Genomic DNA, 25038 nt, shown 5'->3' on the forward strand with positions numbered 1-25038 from the left:
TGTAACGATTCGTACAAATCCGTCACAACGTCTTGCGCATGCGCGAAAATTTTTCTCGCGTCTCGAAGGAGCGCGCGTCGCTTCTTTCGTTCATTTGCGATTGAACCTGTTGAGGGGTTGGTTGCATTCTGAGAAGGTAAGCTTGAAATTGCAAGTACACGTTTTCGAAATCCGTCGTCATCCGCGTGCATCTTCGCTTAAACATTCTTAAAATAAGCTTCTTGCGCACGATTCTTCTTGAGTATAATATTTTTCATTGTATTTTTCGATTATATTTAACTTGGAGCTTGATCACGTTTATTTCGTCCCAACAATGATGACACGTTGTCTCGTTCGTATGATCATCTCTTGATTATATATTTACGTGTTTCTGATTAAGCCACTCTTACCGGTGGTAATATCGCCGCATGCTCTGTCTTGAGATTTAGTTCTCGTTTCCCTTTTAGCGCTGGGTTTATAGAGCCCTCCTCGTTATCGCTTCGAGCGTCGAAGAGCACCCGCTATAAGTAACTCGCTCTTATCACAATCACGATTTTAGTGAGTACTATTTTGTTTCTCATTGAGGGAATATAAATTGGGATCTATCTTGCGAGTATATTTTTTATGCGCTTTTTCATTTAAATGCAAATAATTACAAAAATGGCGAATGAGAGCCCAAGCTCTGTTATTAGTGAGCATACCAATTTTATTTTAATTTAAAATAATCTAACATCGAAATATGAATGCGAACGTTTCGGTTAATCTTTTGACCCGCTTCAACGCTATTTACAATAAAATGTTAAAACGCAAACAAATTAGAAACAATATAAAATAAAATTAAAGAAACAATGGTATTGTCTCATTAAAATTTAGAAGCTAACTGTTATCAAGGTAATATTTTTTTAAATAAGATATACGCTTCTCTCTAGTTGAAAAACCAGGAAGTAGCACATGTTAAATCTTGATATCCATAACCAGTAGCTTCCAATATTTCCTATTCTAAATTGCTTTGGATGTAGTATTTATTGATTAACAGTTGAGACAAGACTCCTTGAGCTCTTATTCGCCATTTTTTTGTAATTATTTGTATTTAATCTTGGAGAGCTGCTTTAATTTTATTTATTGCCTTTTCATTTAGTTGTTATTCTCATTTGAATTGCATTCAAATCATTTTGATCGCTTGCTGATCAACATTTTTAGAGTTACATTTACAAATATTTGCTACAAAGTTACTCATTTATCAAATATTTCTATTGAGTCATTAAGTATGATAATATAAGCATAAAACAAAAAAAACAGTCTATACAATAAATGATTTTTTATATTGCTGGATAGATGAATGTGTTTATCGAAGAGTAAGAGTTTTTGTGTAAAAGAAAGCATATTGTAGAATAATTTTTTTATTTATGAACATAAATTTATATATTTTATTTATATTCTTTATTGTACTTTTAACAAAAAAAAAAAAAATTATGTGATGTTATTTTACTGCCCCAGTCTGAAAACTATGACTGAATCAGTTATCTGAAAATTATTTTTATTTTATTTTTTTTATCAATTTATTTTGAAATATATCTTAATATATACATGTATTTTATTTATAGATGGAGATTGAAGAAAAAAGTATGACAAATAGCAAGATTTATTGTAATAGGAGTCTTCTTAAAATTAGGAATAAATGTAAGTTAAATTTGTTAAATATATCCCACTTCAAACTTAGAATTGTTTTATAAGCATTATTTGTCAATATACTAATTTGCAATACATATATGATGAGTACAACGTGAACAGCACACCGCCTCTAGTCAATCTGAGCATATATGACGAACGTTGTTTCTGAAGAATTAATACGTTTAATGAGAATATATAAATATGATGGCAAACAGTACATAATATAGTTAATATGTGCACTGATTATTTTTAATAATATTATATATTTTGTTTAGATGTCCATCTAAAAAATGGGTGAAGGCCACTTCTAAACAAGTGAAATACAATATGAATTATGTAAGTTACTCTTAATAAAATTATGTTAATAGGAGAGATAACATTATATTTAGTTTGTTTTATTTTCGGAGTAATTAAATCGTGATGAATTTTGTTATCCCTGTCTTACATAAACGTGGTGATAAAGATTTTCTGATATAATAATAAATATTATTGATTTTTTTTAACAACATTACAATAACTTGAAAATTAATGAAAATAAATTCTTTTCAGAATGCAATAATGTGTATACATGCAAGAAAAAGATGACAAGAATATTAATATACACTGCACAATTATAATGAGTGCATTACATTGAAGTATCTTATGACAAGGTAAGATTGCTCTTTTTTTTGTTTTGTTTCTTATTTTTAAATATATTTTCCTTTCTATTATGATGATTATAAATTTGACAAGCATATGTCTGAAATATTCTTGCTGCTAAACTTTTAATCTGATAATTGAATATTATATACTTATTTTAATGCTGTACGAGTGCTATACGTAATAAGTATTCTATTTTGAATTTCAGTTTCATAACAATACTCAAATCAATGACAATACTCAAATATATGATCTATAGAGATCAATATGGACTATTTGAAGGTAATTGTTAAAAATACTAATTTAATTATACAAGTATTAATACCTGAAATATAATATAAAATATGATGTATAAAGTTATACGCTATTCTGATTGCAACGCTTATCTATGATTAAAATCTTGCCCTCGCTGATCTTGCTATTAAATAATAATTCATAAACTTCTTATTCTTATATACGAGTTAAAGGATTGTCTTTGTTGCAGACGCGTGATTAGATATTCTTAAAATGGAACACTTCTAACATAAAGGTAACAATTGGTTAGTATTATAGTTACATATTAGTATTACACTTCATACAACTTAGAATTTTTTTATTAATATTTATGATTAATATAATTATATACAAGATGTAAATTATTTCTGTGCATGAAGTTATTAGTGATTAGTTATAAAATATATTTTAGATATTTATGTTATTTTTTGTATAATGATGATTTTCATAATATACGCTATGATGTATAGTGATAACTAGATTTTGCTGAATTACAATAGATAATCTATATATTAAGTTACAATTCACATGTGTCAATACTCGACAAGCTTTTTTTTTTTTATGTTTTTTTAGATGGACATGGCAGACGTAAAATAGAAGAAATAGCATATGTAACGAATGCATATTATATACCAGTAATAAACGGCAAAATACTCCATAGAAATAAGATCCTTTTATTGGAACCTTTATATTACATCTAAGGTACAAAATGCGAAGTAATACGCGACTAGATACCCATTCCGTGAGAACGTAATAACGGCGCGCATAATCGTACGAACATGTTATTGCGACTTCATATTCGATCTTAATAACGTCATCGCAAGATCTCATTCGTACGTACGAGAAACATGTTTTGTTAATCTTTGTTCTAAGTTGCAAGACTAAAAATATTAATAAATGAAATAAAAAGTCCAGATATGGAAATTTAGATTGTCCTATAAAACGAAGGAGGAAAAAATATAATACTTCATTTTTAGTTCAATATCCAAAATTTGTTAGGTATAATAATATTAACGTAAAGTACTTGTTGATAAACTCTAATTCTACTTTAAGTGAATGCATAGTAAAACTCAATTGATCACACAGAGAGCAGATTGTAATCTAACGCTCAGTGCATAACGCAAGGACGCGAAAAATACTATGTATATTTTTTATAATGTAATTGCACTATAATATATTTATATGTACATAACTAAAGTGTACCCGTCCGGGCCGTCTGGGATAATCAATAGCTAGTGTGTAAAGATTCAAAAAAGTATTCTTATACTAAGTCGCCAACAAACGATTCGCAAGATTTCTATCTTTTAAAGTGTGCAGTGCTATACGACTCTTGTATCGTACATTATAAAAATCACGCGCTCGCAGGCAAGTTGGTCGCGTCTGTACACTTTTAATAATTTGTTGCCGACCACGCCGAAGGCCGGTGGAATGGAAACTCACATTCTCGTCCTTGACATACACTGTTTAGTCAGCTTTATCAGCGATCGCCACGTGAGCAAGGAATAACGTCGAATGTTCCGTTGACATGAACGAATTAATTGATATTGCGCGCGATCGTATTCCTCCTTTCTTTAATGAATCACATTAAATGTCGTCTCGGTGAACATTTTAATTTCAGATAACATAGATATAGATTCTCGTAACGTTGCCGATGATTCTTAATGTTGCAAGAGTCAATCTTAATCTGTTATGGGATTTTCCGTTCATAGTATATTCATTAGATGATTAAGATCTTACTGCGATCAATATGTTAGATAAATATTCTTTGTTTAAGTTTCATAGTTGCAGCATTATACTTGCAAATCCAGTTGAGTAACATCATGTATGATTGATCAATAAAATTGAATAATCTTTTGCATACATAATTTAAATTCAATTACTAGGAATATGTTTTTACAAACTATCAATGGTTAGAATTAATATCAATAAAATAGTTTGTACACATTACTTCTTCGAAAAATTAGTGATATATTTATAGAAACACTTTGAATACATCTGCAACGTTCACGTCGATATGGTTAAACATTACACATTTTTGTCACGCATCAGGCTCTCGAAAACTTATTCTAATCTTTGTTCATAGCTCAAGAATTATCTCATTTTCTTCTGTCACCTTTTACAGAAATAGCTTCTTTATTAATTTCACGAGGTTTAAGACTCGAGTACGTTACTCTCTCGAATAAATCGACATTCATTCTCTTTGTTATGTTGCTATCTTCCTGAGTCTCCATTAGCACCTTTTACTGAATATTTATATGAATCACGGCATTACCTGACCTGACAATTGCCGTTCGCTATACCGATACGCTATACATCATATCTACATTGAGCATGTCGTCTGCCAGCTGTCACAACTGGAGCCGGTAATTTGTGATAGGATCAAAGTCTTTTTGGTGAGTAGAATTTAAGGCCATCACGTATCCCCACAGTCGCATCGCGGTCGCGCAGACCCTCTGTATTTCGTGTACCTCCTCGAAGTCTAGATCGGCCCGCCAGTGAAACGGCGCGACTTTAGAATTCCGGAAAGTGCTTGATACACCACCCACATCGTTCTTTGTGTGCGTATCTAGGAACTTCTTCACGTTTGCGTGAAAGTTCAAACCGTAAAAATTATAAAGCTCCTTCACATGCCTGTAGGGATCCACGGAAAGGTCTTCGTAGCGCACCACTCTGTTCATATACGAAAAATTACTAAAGTTCGGACATTCTCTCGCAACTTATTAAAAGTATCATATTTATTAACATGACGCTCGGTTTAAGCCAATTAAAGATTGTTTCGTGTGTGGAATCAATTTTTAGCTATAAATATTAAATATGTATGATTTGGAAAAGTAACAAGTATCTCATACCTGAAAGAACGTGGGTATTTTTTCGAGAGTTCTACCGCCGCGTTAAAATCCGATACCATATCGGCGCAAACCAGAGCTGGATCAGAACAATCAGGTTTACTAGGACACCATTCTCTGTGTTTTCTAGATTGTAAAATGCCTCTCGGATCGCGGATGAGTAGAACTAATCGCACACCTAAACTATAATATAATAAATAAATATTTGTTATATTTTAGAATATTTTTATAGTATAAAGACCGACATAAAATATATCTAAATCAGAGCTAAAAAACATCTTTTTTTTATGTTTTAAAAAGCTTATCATATTCTTACTCTTCTTCAGCCAAAAGCTTCTCTGCCGCGTGCAATCTCAATCGCACGAGCTTCATTGATTGAAATGGGAAGAGCCGGCAAAACTTGGCAACAAAACGCGGATCCCAGCAGATGCGTTTGTGCGCCTGACATTGTCGCCACAAGTGCGTATTGTGATTAAAGACCCAAGGATGAGTCTTCCCATAATTCAGATACCGATCTGCGGTAATTACGATCGTAAATAATTGACGATTAAACGATGTGATTGCAGACTCAAAGCGTATAAAATTACCGAGCTCTTTGTATTCGCAATTCAGCAGAGAGATAATTCTCGTCAAAGATTCGTCGGTGAGCGGCGGCTCTCTGATTTGCACAATTCCATAGTCCAGCAAGGGTTCGTAATGATAAAAATTGGCCGGATGCGCATTCACCACGTCGCCAAGAAACGTACTGCCACTTCGCCAACTCGTCAGAATTATACTCCTCACTGGTCTACCATTTTTCTCCATCACCAGATCTTCAAGTTTACTATAGTAAATGGAGATAGAGAATTTACTGATCTTTCTAAAGATACATTTGCGAAAAGATTTCTAAAGCGACAATTTATCTGGAGTGTATAAAACTTACCTCGCGTTTATTCTATATCTTCCGTTTGGGTATTCATAATTTTCCATATCCTTTCTAATCGCCCTTCTTTGTTGATCAACCACCTCCTGAATTTCGGTGATCGTGGCATTTTCCGTGTATCCCGTAATATACGCCTAAAAGATGGATTGAACCGATTATTATAAACAAAGATTTATTATAGCGATCGTTATTATTAGCGACATTGAGGTAAATAAATGCAATGTTAAAATATTTCAATATAATAAGAAAGGGGCATATATGCAACATATTTTAAGTAAACATTTAGATTTTTTTGGAGCTCGATCACATAGAAGCAGATTTCTACAGCACAGGCATATTTTAATCACTTTGATAGTTTAGTGAGAATACAACTTTAAATCTCGTAATTAACATTTGAGAAAATGTTAATCAGTTTATTTAACATTAATTTGTTTAATCACACGGAGTATTCGTCTATATAACTTATTCACATAATTTCTTACTTATTTTCTTAACATATTTCTTAAATAAAAAAAAGCAAAACTTTACTCGTAAGCATTAAATTAAAAAATAGAAAATGTGTTAGTGAAGAGTGATGTGTATTTTGATAAATAATAAGTAATACTACACTTTATTAAATTGTTTTTAATCTAATCGATAAAGTCAAGTGCACTACAGTAAAAGGTATTACATAACAAAGAAAGATAAAAAAGCATATATACACTTATAAAAAAGCATTAATCTTCTTTATCGAAAACGTTCGTTCTACTTCATAGTTTCTTTATTCTATTTTATATATAATTGTTTTTGTTATTATATTAATAATAATTAATAACAAAAGTTAATTAATAAAAGGTAATTAATTGATTTCTGTTAGTTAGCAACAATTAACATTTTGTTACAGATAAATAATTAATAATTTTAATTGCTCGCAACACGACATAAAAAAATGAATCAAATAAAAAATAGATAATCCAACATAAAAATGGATTAAATGAAAAACAGTTTTATTTCCTAAAACTAATTATTTAACATTTTTTCTTACTTGATTTGTGTCAATATTACGATACGATAAGGCAATCAAGCAACAATTGGCATTCTAAGAGCAAACAAGTTCTAACAAAACATTAGGATGACAGTTTGCATACTCAAGTCGATACACACGTGCGTACCTGGCTTACCGTTACCAACTCTTGAATTTTCGTGGTCCTCGGCCTTATCTCAACATCCTATATCGAAGAAGAAAGCATCGACGTTTTAGCGTTTCGATTGTGCGTCGTGAGCGCGAATGTACCACTGATGTGACATAGGATTACGGTCTTTCTCCCTCTTTCTCAATCTAGGTAGTGTATTAATGTCCTTGGAGGATGCAAGTGCAAATATAGCACAGGGATACCCGTGAATATATATATTATATATATGTATATACCGTGTGAAACTATTATTTATTATATAAGTTAAGAGTGTGAATTGCTATAAAAGTGAGAGTCTACGCGCAAGCATGCTAATCATGATAAATATTTATATTGCACCTGTTTCCCGGACACCGTAATCAGACTCCGTAAGAGAAAGATTTACGTTATCAAATGACAATACACATTATCGCTACGCAGAATCAAATTACGAAGATTAATCAACAACACAACTTTCGGAAAATTCTAGTATTATAAATCAATCAAATTTTTCTATCCTCTCTATCTTTTCTTGATAACATCTGATAGTATATTTTTTTGCACAATCTGCAAAATATTATTCGTTGATACAGCGGTCTCTGATAACATTTTATAAACGATAGTCCTGAAACAGTGCGTGGAAGGGAATGAAATATGGAGAAACGTAAAGGGAGAAAGAAGAATGTGCGTCGATCTTTTATGCGAAGTTTCCGGAGTTGCCAATAAGTATCGTTAATGTGTAAGAGATTGATAAAAAAAAAAGTTAGAGGTGCAAAAGTTAGACTTTTACCGTCAGAAAGAGCGTGTTTGGCGTGACTCAATTTAGAGCAATCCCCACCTCCGAATTTTTACTGACCGATATCACCGGCTGCAGTCGATGCTCGAGGTAGCTGCTGTAGCGCTGATTAAATGCTAGGAAGAAGATGCAGATAGACGCCAAGGCTACCAGACCGTAGAAACTCAGCCGCTTCGACATCCTTATTCCTATAAAGTGCAGGAACTTGAACAAGATAAAGATAGTTTGTACAGATTGAAAATAATAATGCGAGAGTACTATTAAAGCTATAACAAAAGCATTTAGCCGAAAAAATTATACTATAAATAAACCATTTACAGGAATTAATATATTTTTGAGATTTTTGATATATTGCAATCTGCTTTCCTTTAAATTTTTTTTTTAATATAATAAACAAATAAATTTTTTTTTATAATAAATAAATAGATAAAAGCAACTCTCTTTATTCCTAATAATAAAACAATTGTAAGAGATAAATTTTTTTATCTAGTTGTTGCAGTTTTACTTTGTATTATATAACAGAAAACAGTTAACACTAATCAAATATTCATCAAATAATCAAATATTCATTATTTCACTTTTATCATAGAAGATCGAAAAAGGTTTACATCTTAAAAAAACATCGTTTTCAAAAAGCAGAAAAATTAAGTACGATATAAACAATTGCGCTCTACAATTAAGGGATAAATGTACACAGTATTACCGCGATAATTTCAGTCTTTGTGCTCATTAAAATTCCGTTGATAATTAATTAATTACGGGCGTTTCTTATCAGAAACTGCAGTGAATTTGATTAAATAAAATCACGTCAAACGATAAAAAGAGCAGCAGGTTTTTCTTTACAGTTGGGTGATAGAGGCGAGGGAGAAAGGGGGAGGGCACACGATAAGACACGAGCGCGACGAAACGATCGATTGCAATTAATTATGCGTAACAGAAACGCGATTCGTCTCACCTTGTGCGAAATATTCCCTGCTAAATGAAACCTCGCCATGGTTCGTCGATCGTGAAAATTCCTTTACGTTCATTTAAAGCGTACGCTATCTGTCGAACGTTATCATCTCGCGGCATAATACCGTACAATAAACCTCGCATCCGAACGCACAGTAGCCGTGAACGATTATCTCAAATGCGGTTCTCTCGGTATAAAACTTGGTTTATTTATAACAAGGACGACGCGCACTTTGTATCGAACTTTTTAAACATTTAACATATATCACGTACAGCAGCGTTAATTGCAGTGGACTTTAATTTTATCGAGTAGGCGGATAAAAAAAAAAAAATCGATTCCCATTCGCGCCGATCTCTCGCGATATAGAACAGTTCTTATATTTTTCTCGAGAAAACGGAGGAAAATTAACACAGCGCAGTCGCCTGATCGTCGCGTTTACCATCTATAAAACGCGACGGGGATGTCGCGTACGAGACCGGCTCGCGGAATCGCAGTAACGGCACTGCTGAATGCATACGCGAAAGAAGCGGGGGATCCGTCCGTTTGTGATGAGAGGAAAAAAAAGAAAAGACAAAGTCGCGCGCTTGAGGCTGCATCGTCAGCGGACGCGTAAATTCCGCTTCTCGTTCCGTTTGACAGCGATTACGCGGCGATAAACATTGACTGCACACGGATTTCTCGAAGAGGAAGGGGAAACGATGGGTGATGAGATATTGTCTTTCTCCCTCTCTCTCTCTCTCTTCTCCTCTTTCCTTCGCTCTTTATCACGTCCACCGAATGCAGAGGGAATAAAGAATTCATATCTCTCTCTCTCTCTCTCTCTCTCTTTCTCTTTCTCTCACCTCGTGCTCGATATGACGCTCGTGCCAGCTTTCAATCTCGACGCTGAAATGGCAACGGATATCGCGACTCGGAGTCGCGGGCCGTCTCGAGGACGCGGATGTCGCGTTGCCGGCGTGCGACCACGACGACGACGTTCATCGCGCCGACCAGCGATGATCGTGGCCTACTAACGGTCACCCGAAAGCGAGAGGTCGGCGAAACGTCAGTGGAGCCGTATTGCGGCTCGTGCCAGGCGCGCCTGGTCGCCTGGCGTAGACGCAGCACGATACACACTGTGTCACGTGGTTCGGTTGTACCTTCTTTCCACTTTGCTAGTTTTCTCCTCCTCCCTTCGAAGGAGAGTCGTTACTCAATCTTTTCTGCTTTTCGATGCGGAAAATGCAGCTGAAACGAATGAACCTGTATAAGCGTAATACACGGATACAGTACGTTCTAGTCTTTTATATTGATTGCGGATTTAAATATATATTACCGGATTTGACCTTTTTGCTTTAGAGAGAGAACCGCAATTTGTTTTCCAATATATCATTTACTACAACTTTTTTTCTCTTAAAAATTTCTCCAATTTTCTTGCTACGTGCAAAAAAATGCGGTCAACATGGACTAAGAGAACCACTAACATTTACTGTCCTTTTTCTGAGAACTCTGCAAACATAATATTTAAGTGTCGATAAACACACGATCTTCATTATATAAGTCGGTAAAATACAAGTTATCTTCTTATTGACACGAATGACGTTTCATAGTTACCAAAACGACCGCTGCGTGTCGCCACTGGTGACGCGCTCACGCGTCCGCGCCAATCGCCAACTTCAGTGCTTCGGTCAACTTCAGTCGGATGCTGTCACTCGAGCAGCGCATTAGTATCTACGGAGAGGTCCTTTCCGCATCGCGCGCACTCACCCTTCTTCCTTACGTTCATTCTTTCCATGTCTCTCTCCCCGCGACGCGGACATGACGCGCGAAACGTAACCGTTTTCGTCCGGTCAAATAGTATCGAATTATCAGACTCCTCTCTCTCGTTTGTCGCGTCACGTTCTCGTTCTCGTTCCCCGCTGCACTCTCGACATACACTCGCAATAAACGTATCTTTCTCTCCTTCTCTCTCCCGTTCCGCAACCCTGTCCTCCCGGCGGGGCGAGCCGAAAAAAACTCGTTATGCACCGGGGATATCCTCTCCCGCCTCGAACCGGTAATATCTTATGAATTAGCGAGAGAGGACCCGCGGTCCTCCTTCGTTCGCATCGTGTGTCGTTCGTGAGCAAACTTCGAGGGAGAGAGAAGAAAAACGCCGTCCCGGCGAGATGCGCGAATCCGCGCCGCGTCGTTCTTCGTGACTTGGCGAGCGGAATTTCGCGCGACGGATTTTCCGCGAAGGATTTCGGGTGGTGCGTCGCGGCCACCGGTTTGCTGTTCGACCAGAGGCAACGGAAGGCGGAGGAAAAGACGAAGGTGGAGGCGCCGGAGAGATCATTTTGGGAGGATGCGCGGTTGAGGGGATCACTGTTGAGTGACTATCTTACCTATGTATTTCGCACTCCCGATGAGTCTATCTTCCAGAGCGACAATTATACATTGCACGTTTATTGCAAATATGATTCGATTCTTGCCAATCGTTTCGATATATTCCTGTTGATGTTTTGACCGACGTCCGCTTTTATGGCTCTTAAATTGTGCTTTTATGACAAACGGTTGTAAACAATTCAATTAATCACGATGATAGGAACGACATTGATAGGAAAATCTGCGTATTCGATTATTAGAATATTCTCTCGCATCTCGAGAAAAGTGTATCTCACAAGGTCTTCATGTATATATATTTTGCGTTATACAAATTGAATAATGAATCTCGCGTGTCACTGAATGATACGAAGATAAATAGATTGAAGCGTAAATGGCAACTAATTTACAAATAAATAAAACGAATGGATATTAATATACGATATACGTCATAAGTTTCTTTTAATATTAAGAAAAATTAAATCTTACGTTATTGTGACAATCAAATTTGCTATCGAATTTTTATAAAATATAAAATGTTTCATCTCTCTCTTTTCGCGAATTGATGGACTTTCCATACATGATGCAACATTTATATTCGTTAGGGAGTAAGCCTCTTCATATCAGCTTGTGAAACATTTATCAATTGAAATATTTGCGTTTTTAACTTTGGAAAACACGATAGATGATATAATGACGGCTTATTATCATCACATAAATTAAGCAAAAAATCGAATTGATTGATTTTAGTTACGACACGTAATTTCAATTATATTTCGCGATTTATTCAAGTTGATTCGTTAAGTTGTTAAACCTTCAATCACCGATAATAAATCTTCTCGTGCAGCAAGAATTTCTAATAAAATTTGTTCCTTCTTTTCTCAGCGAGAAAATTTTCAAGACAGCAATTCGCGTAAACAATGGCGATTTATAAGATTAATTCCGTTTGCGACAAAGACCACGTCCTGTCAGAGTTTCGTTATATTGGGACAATATAACGAAATATAGCTAAATATATTCAATGTAATTTCGTTGTAAAGAGAGGAAAATTTTGCTCCACTCGATTGCGACGGAATTTCGTCCACTTCCGGTTTCCGCTAACGTAACGTATCTTCGTCTATCCGTTCACGAGATACGAGATCACCACCCACACTTTTCCCGACGCGCGATCGCAATTTAGTAGACGCGTTTATTCTTTATGAAAGGCAACAATGCTTATATTGGACGTTTAAAAAAGTCAAACCCCGTTATGAAACTGTTTCTTTAAAATAACGTACAATTAGATGGAGTAATCGAAACCGTTATGCGAATGAGACTATGTACAATAATCTCTTGATATTAATAATATTTAATGATATAATAACGTGTCATGCTCGTTGCAAGTACGAAAAAAAAAAAAAAAAAAAAAATACGAATTGATGGTTGCAACTTTGAAATTGTATTCTCGCGATAATACATATACCGCCGGTTATAAAATGTTACTGATAAAAGCTGAAACGCGAGAGGCGGAAGTAACCAGAGCCATCACTTTAATTAAGTACACACATTTTTTCCCGATGGGTTTTGCTTTTTATTACACAGTGGAGCGATAAAAGCATTATCAAGTTTTCGTTGAACAAGAATGGACGTTAAATTCATCAAAGTAGAATTCACGGCGAAAGACGTCGACAGTATTCTGCGATATCCTCCGGATATGATGTTCTAGAATTATCCCGCATTCTTTTTCTTTCATCTCTTTGATGAATTTCAATTCGACTTTTCCACGATGGAAATTTCAACGAATTCTCTCTCACAATCTCGAATGTGTGTTCGTCTGGATATCGCAAATTGATGTCATTAAATGTGGAGATCTGAAATTCAATATTAGTAAAGATGAATTATATGGAATGAAAAGTGCTTTCTGACACAAACATACTATCGGTAAATTCATTTCAATATAAACTCACGTTACTTCGTCATCTGAAACTTATGGTAAATTGAATTTTTCTCCATAAGAGAAAAATTGTCTCATCTAAGATATAACTGTTGTCGTTTGCATAAAATATCGATTCTAAATTAAAGAAATTAAATAAAATATCGATCTATTTATTTACAAAACAAATTCAGTATTTGATTTGAATTCAGTATCTTTTTAATATACCTAACACTCAAAAAAATAGTCTTGCAATTTCAACAAAAATTTTCTAGATGTAAAAAATTAACTGAAACAGATAAATTATTAGCAAAAACTGTGATCCTGCATATATTTTGCACTTATCAATTTAAATGACAGAGACAGAATTTATATCTGTACTATTAGTGTAATTTAGATAGAAAATTTTTCTGTGATTCCTATCTTTAAGGTTTATAATTGTCAAGGACAATTATATTTGTGATTAATATTTGGCAATGGGATCTAAATTTTTTAGAGGTATTGCTAGAATATTGCTGCTATAAATTCTATACGTGACAAAGAATATTCTAACAGATACAAAAAGTAATGATAAATTTTATTTGAGACATCTAGAAATCTATCTACATTAGCAAAATATTTTTTTGAGTGAATAATAAGTTATAGAAAAATAGAATCGCGTATTCTACGCATATATTTAAATATAATTTTTATATATGATATAAAACTGCTGTACACACACACACACATACACACACACACACACACAATATCAAGTGCATCCTTCACGTAGGTAAATAAAATTCCGAGTGATGTAAACCGTATGTAAGTTTAAATCTAATAATCGTAAGATGTTCGATTCTATTGTTCTATCCTGATTTCTGGTTTATGCACAAAGTGGAAAGTTTTGCAGATATCATGTAATTCCATTTAGATATCACGCCGCGATACAGTTAGTGAACTGTTTGCACAACGGATACATGTCAAGTTGGCATGGATCAGTTTTCTTTGACGACAGAGAAATAATTCAAACGCAATTATCTATAACTGAGATCTATAAGCGGACCCCCTAGAGTATATTATAGTCGCGCATAGAATTCAAACAGCTGAAACCATCAGATTTCACATATGACCTAGAATAATTTTTATAAAAAATGATAATTTAACATGTGGCTCTTTGTACAACACATGTATGTTACGCATAATATGCACGATAAATATATTAAAATTAGAAAAAAATTAATGAAAAATAAAGATAAGTAGTAGAAATAAGAAGAAAGCTAGAACACTTGTGTCATATTTGAGTCATTAAATTTAGAGTCAACTTCAATCTTACTGCGCGTATTAAAAAGTCGTTTTGCTGGTTTAATTTGATATATTTAATGTTTTTTATATCTTGACGGGAAATTGACGATCTAATTTTGGGAGAATAGCTTCCAAACTTTGGAGGAAATAACTTCAAAGTAGTTTGAAGAAAGTTCAACCAATCTACGAAATAGAACACGAAGTGTGCGCGCTGTGGCGTGCGCCTCTTTTGCACGGGGGACACTCTGTATATACCGGTCGAATCTATTTCTGTACGCGACACCGGCCGCGTGTTGTCAATCGCGTGCACCCAGTGCGACGTGTTATGCACGCGTTCGTTCGCCACTCGGTCAACGCTTGTCGGGATCTAGTTTGCGATAGCGCGAAAGGGAACGTCCGCGATAGAGAGAAAGAGAGAGTCGGTCTCTTTTCGAGTGTTTCCGCCTCGAGTGACGGTTGATTAAGTTTATGTTGATTTTTATATCTATACGTTATCAATATTTGCGCCTGGAAATATCCTCACAGCCGAGAGAATATCAGCAGTTTTATGGATGATATTTGTAATTTTTTTTTCTTTTATTTTTCGTTCTATATTGTTAGCTCTTGATTATGTATAGCATCCTTTTCAGCTTTTTGTTTTATTGTTAAATTTATTGAAAAATATTTTGAGGAGATTCTTGGATATGTGTCAATTTTTTTGTTGATAATAAGAGGGCTTAAGAAACCCTGAGATTCTCAAAGTCGAGTTTGACGAAGTATTTTAAAATCCTGATTACTTAAGGATGTTTTACATTTTATAGAAAGGGACCTCTCTAAATTAAGAAGTGATTAAAGATGTATAGGGATAAAGGAAACTTTGTTTTCCCATTAATTCTAAATGTCGATTTGATCTCAACGGAAATTTAAACTTTATCAGAAATTTTGCTTACTCGTCAAGCAATTTAATGTTAAGGACAAAAACTCGTTGCAAATGAAACGAACTCTCTCTCGTGACATATAACGTATAATATAAAAAATATATGATATATTTAAAGAAATTAATTTTAGAAAGGACGAGGAGCGGAAGAGTAATGGGGAGAAATTAATATTTTATTAGTGCGCACGAAAAAGGCTAAAGATAAATTTAATAAATTATACACGTGTCAAAGCTGTCACAAAATGTCTTTAAACGACACACCCGCGATTAAAGATTAAAATTGTCGAAAATACCCCAAATTTATGTTAAATATTCTCGTTAACAAAAGAAACAGAATATTTCCAGCATTTTTTAACATTTTATCCGTCTTGTCAAGATTAAAATATGTTTTTAGAAATATATTTTTAATGTGTTATTTTCACTTTTTTAAATTTTATTTTATTTTATCGTATCACATGTCAAAGGATATATTTTAATAGTCTTTAACGTGTAGAATTTTCCAGACAGAATTAATAGACATCGAAATCCGTGATTTTTAAATGAATATATCGTTTTTTACATCGGTTAGGATATGCCGATTGTGGAATGATAATCGAGAAACGTATTCGTATTTTTACAGCTGTTTCTGTCAGTTATCTGCTTATCAAGTACATTTCGTTTTTTCATTCATAAAATAGTTATCGTGATTGTGATAATTTCGCGAAATATGAGTACTTAATATAAATTCTGAAATCTTTCTCTCGCTCTCTCTTATCTTGACGCGTGTTCGGCACATTGAACTGATCCGAATTGATACTTACTGAGCTGTATAATTATTGAATTACGATGCGATATTTAATGTTTACATAATCAATATGTTGTTGCGTTTAGCTCGTGATTAGCTACTCAAATATTTGTATATTCCTTATAGTGCTTTGATAGATTGTAATTTCTCGTTTAATTAATCTCTTAAATAAAATCAATGTATTAGCATTGATAAGCAATGATTTCAGTTAATCAATATAACAAGTGAAATCTTACCGAGAAGAATCAGTTGGTAGCAGCGACTATTTCAATGAATAATATTTTAAAATGTATCGCATATTATAATATTATATATATAAGATAAATTTATAGTAATATATTTTATTAAAAAAATAGAAGGAAATATAATATACACGATAATTATGAATTTAAATATTAAATCTTATACGAAATCTTACTGCGATAATTAATGAAACAGAATATGAAAGTGTAAAACGTAAATGTTTCTATTGATCTTTGATAAAATCTTGTTATTGCTTTAATCAGTGATTCAATTTACAAAGTAATTCACGAGTATTACACGTAATAATTAAACTTGGAAAAATTTAGTAGCAGAACCGCATGATAAAAAATTTAGTTAGCCATTAATCAAATTAATGTTCTAACGCGGATATTGATATATTTAATAAAATTTCTGTTAATATATTAATATATTAATTTTTGATAATTAAAAGTTTTTGATTGAAAGAAAAACTGTTTAAATGTACTTTTAACGATCAATGAAATTTAAAATAGTCCTTTTTTTTAATTTTTGGAAAATCAAATATCAATCGCAATTTGTTAGCTTTTTCCAGATTGGGAATACACGATGCAGTCATTGTACTTTATTGCTATTTACACACAGTGTTATACAATCGTATTGTTGTCCGGCCTCCGCATATTGCGGCGATATCGCAATATTACATCATTATTTATTCGTCACGGCGAAATGCATCATCGCTTGCATTGTCGCATCGAAAGCTATGGTGATGGTTTTATTTCCTTTTATTTCTATTTTTCGTTTATGATGATGAGTCGCGTCCCGGGAGTATGTTAATTATATATTTCCGCGTCTCGTCATCGTTAATTTAAACGGAAAATTAAACGCGGAGCTATATTAACGCTACGTTTCTCATGAGATCCGTGAAATCCATATTGATAAATTGCAAAAGAGAAAAAAAGAGAAAATCGCGCGCAATTAAATAATTGTATTTATCAAAATGCACGCTGATGTGGCAAAATCGGACGCTCTCTGATTTTCTTCGCGAGATCAGGATCAGCAATAACAGTTCTTGCAAACGTAGCGCTTGCGAATGGGCTAATTAATGTGCTAATTTGTTAGAGATAGAAAATTTAATTAGATATTAATTATATACATTTAATTACATATATTTAAAATTTAATTATATAAATTTAAACTAAGACGAAATATAATATATTACTATATAAACCATAGTATCAAATACAGGGAAATATAGATTTAATAAGGATGTGTGGTATAATGCTTAAGGATATTTCAAGATATATTTTTTAGTTTAACAGATTGAAAGTAATGAATCGGTAAAGCGATCATTCATTAATTAAAGCTAACAACAACATGATTAAAATAATCCTATGTTTGAGCGAAAAAAAAATTGGATAGACTCGCGTGTATGTGTTTGTATGTACAATACATACGTATATGTGTTTGATAGGGCGCGTCTTTACAGAAGAGCCAGGGCACCGGGTGGCTCTGTTCGCACACAACACATGATGCTCAGACAGGGCGACCGCTAACAGTCGCAAAGCAGGAAATCGATCGGTCCGTTCCGACGTTCTAGCCGACGTTCATTCGTCCCGACCTTATTCTCGGCAATGAGCGTCCAAAATTTAATTGCATTCCGTGCAGAGCCGCTGGCCACCGTCCAAACGAGCGTTGCACCGGATCGATTTTTCCGAGCGGAAAAAGGGGGGGAGGGAAAAAGATTGTTTGCCGATCGGATTCAACATCGCGCTCGTGCCAAGCTGCTTCGATCGCTTCAAAATACTACGATGTTGTTTCAAAACACGACGATGTTGTTTCGAATGTAAACTACACTCTCTTTCTTTCGGGAGGACGAAATTAAATAACGAGAGATCATAATGATATAAAATTTTCTTGAATGGCTGAATACAAATTAATAAAGTATTTCATATTCTTTAAAAATTTTTTTCATTTTCTATAAAGTAATTTCTCGGCCTATACACTCAAAAAAATATTTTGCTTTAATGTAGATAGATTTCTAGATGTCTCAATTAAAATTTATCGCTACTTTTTGTATCTGTTAGAATATCGTTTGTCACGTATAGAATTTATAGCAGCAATATTGCAGCAATATCTCTAGAAACTTTAGATGCCATTGCCAAATATTAATCACAAATATAATTGTTCTTGATAATTATAAGCCTTAAAGATAGGCATCACAGAATAATTTTCTGTCTAAATTACACTAATTGTACAGATATAAATTCTGTTTCTGACATTTAAATTGATTAAATGCAAAATATATGCAGTATCACAGTATTTGCTAATAATTTATCTGTTTCAGTTAATTTTTTACAGCTAGAAAATTTTTGTTGAAGTTACAAAATCATTTTTTTGAGTGTATTATATTACTGTGTCTATATCTGTTATGTGACGATGTAACATATATATAAAACTGTTATACTGGAGGCGAGGAATTTTTTCTAATTATTCTCATGAATAAAATATTCTAGACGTGTCCGCGAATTTATAAAAATGCAGAATGATGGAACGTGCATTGTTTCCTCTTCCGTCTTTTTTTTTTTTTTTTTTTTTTTTATAGAAACGTGTGATTGCATATCGCGAAAGAAGAGCAGCAAATCGAGGCGATGAAATGAGGACGAGAGCGTTGACTCGTTGGAATGACAGACACATAAATCGCGGATTCCTAATTAACCCTTCACTACTCTACGAGTGTCGCGCGCAATGAACGATAATAGCTTTAATAAACGATCGCCACAACTGTATGAATAGTAGCAAAGTACCCGATAAACACTTGTTTTCAAGTGTTGTACATAAAATTTACCCGTCAACATTCAGTATCGTTAATGTCGATGGATGCAATAAATAACATCCGTAAGCAAAAAGATGTAACGGTGTAATGTCGAACACATATATCTTTATATCGCATCTTTACATTTCGTCGTGTCCGGTATTTATCGGAAATACTACGGTTCAGATTCTAAGAACCCGGGGGGGGGGGGGGGAATAAATTCTGCCTGCGGTTTCATCCTCGGAGGATCATGGAGAGATTTAAGCTAAGTCTGAATCGGATCTCGGAATCAAGCCGGGTTCAGACCTCGGAGAGATCGTCGTGTGAAAGAGTCTTGTTCTAAACTAATCGAATGCGAGTTCACATCGCGGATTCACGAAAGAATCGTACAGTTCACGATAAGAGGACTTTACGCACGTGACGCGATATCGAGATGTCGATTACGAGACGAACACGTTGGCGAACGCCGGCAATGACATAATCCACGGAGGGTGGTCAGATCTCTCTCTCTCTCTCTCTCTCTCTCTCTCTGTCTCTCTTTGTGATCGCAATAGCGGTCGATAAGCCTTAACACCTGCACCCGAGCCGATGCCGCGATAATCATAACATATAGTCTGCTGCCAAAATCGGCCTCGGATCGATCGTCCTCCTTGCGCCAATCTTAAATTTATGCGGAGTCGACACAACTGCAAAATTGTACACAGAGCTATTTGGCCGACTTCCATAAGTTGCAGTTCTGATAAAATATGTACACTTTGCACGAAAATTGTCATCCCGCTAACAGACTTTAATTTGACGATATTAAAAACTGACGGACTTTAATTTGACGATAAAAATTTAATATCGTTAATTTATACGATATTAAATATATATATTTTGAGCTCTTTCCCCCAATGTTTTTAAATATTTTCTAAAATTTATACAAATGATATAAATTAATTAAATAATTTGATTAAGTGAAATAAATAAGTATAATTTTAAACACGCGATACACTTTCCGACAACACTTGCATCAACTTTCCACGTTGTTAGTGGAAAGTTTTAATATACATCTTGTCCTAGAATTAGATGTTTATCAAACATTCGAGAGACCGAACATGTTGTTCCGTCGAAGTTAAAAGGAAACATACGACGGCAGAACGAAGCTATAACCCGTCGCCCTCGTCTAAGGTTAAATATTTATCCGTCTTACCTAGCCGAAGGGTACTTACGTGTGCATAAGCTACATGCATATTCCAGTTATGAGAATGACGCAGAGGTCGTACGACATCCTCGAAACGACCTTGTGAGAGAGCTCATGACTAGGACGAATCGTAAGGTGAAAGCTCTTACCGGTATTCCGATTGGAAGTTGCACATGCACGTAATGATCGTTCACTCTTCTACCAAGGACATCGTTGTCTTCTAAAGAGAGTATAAATATATGCCGTCTGCTGGATGGATCGAATTTCGAAAGGAAATTGAGCGATCGCGAGCGATGGGGGATTACGAAATCAGACTGCGGATTCAGAGCTGTCCAAGAATCCAATTGACACGAATTTAAAACTCCATTCTTTGTAATTGTAATGTCGAAATTTTAGTAATGAAATAGCTCGATTCTTCTCACAATGTAATTCTTTTTAATCGCAATTATTAACGAGTTTTAATTATATTTTTTTATTACATGTATAATAATTAATAAATAGGTGTATAATAATTTAATATTGATGTCATTTATCGCAAATTTTTAAGAGACGAATAATTGTCGAACCGCAGAAAAATTTTGAAAACCTAAAGTCAATAAATTTGTTACTTTAAAGAATGCAGACTGATGCAAAGATTGCGTCACGATCGATCAAAGATGATCGAGGTTGATGTCGTTGCATCATCAGCTGTAGTTAATGGCTTCGTGGTTTTTGTGCTCAATCATCTGGCTGTCTCTCTCGGATAATCCCTCTTAATCACTCGATCGCACGCTTAAGTATAATTGCAATCTTTTTCTTATAATATCGCGATGTTCTCACGGACGATCAAAGAAATAATTCGATATATTACGATATGAAACATTTGAATTATGTTCACCCAACTTAATTATAGATAATTCATCAACTTTAAGCTCGTAAGAAACATGTATCTTCGAATGTTTAATTACGTTTGAATTTCCATCGTAGAATGTGTCGTTCCGCGTTTTCACTTTATCGTTTTAACTGCGGCTGTTTATCATAGCTTTCTAATGTTAATGTCAAATATTTAAATAATCAAATCTCGAGTTAACAGTCTGTTGCTTTAAACTATCATAAAATTAATTAAAAAATTAAGTTTTGTCATCACGTCACTTCATATCTTCGAAAATGTAAAAGTTTCTTTATCCAATTTATTTTAACAGTTATTATTAATCTTTTGTCATTAATTTTCAGCATGTAGATAAATACACAGTTCAAGTAACGGAACAAAACTAATTTTTTTCATTCCACTTTTGATTTACCAAATTTAAAACTTAAAAAAGAAGTTTTTAATTTGTTAAACGCTAATTGTTATTATAAACGCTAATTTTGTTATTACGTTTATCAGAAAATGATGCAATAAGATAAAAAATAGATAAAAAAACTCTAGCTGAATATTGAAAAAATTAATACCGTTGCCTCGTTTAATCTTTCAATTTATAGAATTAATTATAATGAAAGTGAATCTTGATTAAGTTTTGAGTTGTCACATTTGGTTGAAGCCGCTACGTGGAGTTCGGTTGAAGAAGACGTGGATCTAACATTAGCATGCCCGTCGCGTACCATCCCATCGTGAAAGTTCGAACAGTTTTCTTTGGTCGGAGCGACTGTGTCAGTAGTCGAAAGTAAAATTGGAGCAACTTATCTTACCGCTGCATCCTGTTAGAATCACCAGAAGATTTTGCATCTGACTAAATTGAGAATATTTTCACAGATATTTTTTTTTTTATTTTTATCACTTACTATAAAATAAAAAAATGAATACGTTAAAGAATTAAACAGCGAAATTTGTAAAAATCTTGCTCACTAGATTTAATAATAAGAATTTAAATATTTATAATTATTTATATATGTTGAAATTCTTATTTTTATTCTACGATATATTTTTGAAAACTTATATCAGCTAATATATATATTTCATGCAAAATAACTTTCAGCAGAACTTGTCCTTATCTTAATAATTCTGTAGATGCATTCATTACTGGGATAGGCGTTCCCGACGTTGCTGTCGAGAGACCTAAAAGTATATGTGACCGTGTGTTATCCCGTGATCGCGATCGAGCGACACAAAAAATGGATAAGTCTCTCGAAGGAGACCCTGTCGATGAGATATAAAAGTTCTCGACCGCGCTTGAGACGAGTGCTACTTTGCGAGCACTTGACGCGAATCGAATTTTTCAATCGATCTGTATATTATATTTTAAAAAATTGATGATATTATCTGTAAAGATGTTTATTTCTTTTCAAATTGTACAAAAGGGGGTAATAAAGCTTAAAGCGATGTATGAAAATTATCTATAATATATTAATAAAAAATAATTATTTTATTTTAATCAAATTTTTTAAAAATAAGAAAAGCATACATTTATAATTATAAATTATAATTATAATAATATTGCAAAGTTTACATTTATAATTATAAAGAAATAAATTGTTAAGAAATATAAAGTATTGATAATAAAATGTAAAAGATTTAACTATGATAAAAGTATAGGATAGAAATAGTTCTTTATGAAATATAATTTTGTTACAAATTTTTTCATATCTAAAATATTATGATAAAATTATTTGAGGAATATCTGTAAATCTCTGTTTCTGCCAAGATTTCCCGATTTGTCTGGAAGAATTATATCCCTGGGGATTGAGTCTCGCGAGAGCGACGGTTTCTCTTTGGTTACACGAGCGCTAATTCACAAGGGACGACAGAAGCGTATTTACAGGGGTGGGTAGGGGTGAGCGACCGGTCAAAGTGCCTCTTTAGCGAGGGAGGGTACGTCGTAAAGATACAATGGCGCCGCAATCGATAGTCAGGATGTAATAATATTGCGCGTAGAACGTTACTGTCGTGGTGTAATATTCACTTGTGATATAGATATTAATTGAAAATAAAAACAAATTGCGAAAAATTTATGCTAGGTCCACAAAATTTTGCAAAACAAATATATATTCGTGGGAGAAAAGTGTTTAATTTAAAACATTTATTTCGACTTGTCATCCACTCAAAAAATGATCTTGCAACTTCAACAAAAATTTTTTAGGTGTAAAAAATTAACTGAAACTGATAAATTATTAGCAAATACTACATATATTTTGTACTTAATCAATTTAAATGACACAGACAGAATTTATATACCGAGGGGTTGGTCACTAACAGTTATAATGTACAAAAATTACCCTTTGATACGGATTACCCTTAAATTATACTTCGGATTACTTAAGATTACCTAAGTATCTCAAATTAAAAATAAATTTTGAAAAAGAAATTTTACTTTAAATTATTTTAACGCTAAAGATTATTTAGATTTATCAAAAATAACCTTGGATTATCCAAAATTTTGCTGGGATTGCCGCTGAATTATCTAGCCCTTGTACAAAAATTACCTCAGTGACCAACCCCTCGTTATATACACATATCTATACTATTAGTGTAATTTAGAAAGAAAATTTTTCTGTGATGCCTATCTTTAAGGCTTATAATTTTCAAGGACAATTATATTTGTGATTAATATTTGGCAATGGGATCTAAATTTTTTAGAGGTACTGCCAGAATATTGTTGCTATAAATTCTATACGTGACAAAGAATATTCTAACAGATACAAAAAGTAGCGGTAAATTTTAATTGAGACATCTAGAAATCTATCTACATTAGCAAAATATTTTTTTGAGTGATCCTTTTTTATCATAGTCGGTTGCCGATTATAAAATACAAACTTTTAATACGTTGAAAATTATTTTTTTTTATTAACTTTGTAGTTCTTTCCACAAACAAAAGTATGCGTATAGCTTATAATGGAATCAACTGCTAATATAGAAATAACTATGATCTAAACGATCATTCTAACGACTTTTTTGAAATAAACAAATATATATATATGATATATAATTGAACACATATAGGCGCATACGAGCTTTTTGACGTTATTTTACTAATTCCTTGACCTAACAGCTCGATAGATATTTATAGAAATAATGATTATGCTAATATTGATTATAACCATCGAGCTGAGAAAAAGTATGCTGTTGTAATAAAGAATTGTGTCTTTTCTTCACGCATATTTTAATCATCGTGAAATTCGATGACTTAACATACAATACGCGATTTGATGAAACTCCGTGAAAATAAAATTGTATATGCATGAGAGTAATTTTCTATATATTTCAATGATATAATAAAAGATGAGTTCGTTTAAGCATATTCTTAAACATATTACATTGTATCTACAAGAGTTATTGATAAGCGGAAAATTTAATAAAAAAAAAAAAAAAAGAATTCGATTGCGTGTGCCACCGTTATATTATGTTGCGTTTTCCTATTGTGAAACATTCGCTGAAAT

At 33.4% G+C, this 25038-nt stretch overlaps 2 protein-coding genes, 1 long non-coding RNA gene and 1 other non-coding gene across 16 annotated transcripts in view; 3 read left to right on the forward strand and 1 right to left on the reverse strand.

The window, feature by feature from the left end:
- Nucleotides 1–10: 10 nt before the first annotated feature.
- Nucleotides 11–3451, forward strand: LOC140671180 (uncharacterized). 2 transcript variants are annotated; one of them, XR_012047685.1, is made up of 8 exons: nt 11–136; nt 447–537; nt 1584–1659; nt 1926–1986; nt 2200–2300; nt 2498–2571; nt 2774–2828; nt 3136–3451. It is a non-coding gene; the product is annotated as an uncharacterized lncRNA (long non-coding RNA). The 2 variants fall into 2 exon arrangements; XR_012047686.1 differs by lacking the exon at nt 447–537 and having other exon boundaries at nt 23–136.
- On the forward strand, nt 1447–1513 carry LOC140671512 (small nucleolar RNA SNORD31). The gene has a single exon (XR_012047754.1). It is a non-coding gene; the product is annotated as a small nucleolar RNA SNORD31 (small nucleolar RNA).
- Nucleotides 3217–11773, reverse strand: LOC140671175 (carbohydrate sulfotransferase 4). 11 transcript variants are annotated; one of them, XM_072902338.1, is made up of 10 exons: nt 10823–10955; nt 10545–10717; nt 10072–10456; nt 8338–8481; nt 7482–7538; nt 6331–6464; nt 5996–6231; nt 5725–5923; nt 5412–5591; nt 3217–5232 (listed from the first exon to the last, which is right to left on the reverse strand). In XM_072902338.1, the coding sequence occupies exons 4-10, from the start codon at nt 8455–8457 to the stop codon at nt 4911–4913; spliced, it is 1248 nt and encodes a 415-aa protein (XP_072758439.1). In that variant the 5' UTR covers nt 8458–8481; nt 10072–10456; nt 10545–10717; nt 10823–10955; the 3' UTR covers nt 3217–4910. The 11 variants fall into 11 exon arrangements, with proteins under 11 accessions (XP_072758439.1, XP_072758440.1, XP_072758438.1 ...); XM_072902339.1 differs by having other exon boundaries at nt 8338–8465; nt 10072–10471; XM_072902337.1 differs by having other exon boundaries at nt 10072–10471.
- LOC140671174 (beta-1,4-glucuronyltransferase 1) overlaps nt 11441–25038 on the forward strand; it is a 38206-nt gene continuing 24608 nt past the window's right edge. The window contains exon 1 of one of the 2 annotated variants that reach the window (XM_072902327.1): nt 11441–11577. The gene's annotated coding sequence lies outside the window, so the exon portion shown is untranslated. Of the gene's footprint in view, nt 11583–25038 lie in introns of both variants that reach the window. The other variant, XM_072902329.1, reaches the window with a different exon arrangement.

The sequence above is a fragment of the Anoplolepis gracilipes genome, chromosome 11 (genome assembly GCF_047496725.1).
Source record: "Anoplolepis gracilipes chromosome 11, ASM4749672v1, whole genome shotgun sequence".
In the NCBI taxonomy this organism is placed as follows: domain Eukaryota; kingdom Metazoa; phylum Arthropoda; class Insecta; order Hymenoptera; family Formicidae; genus Anoplolepis; species Anoplolepis gracilipes.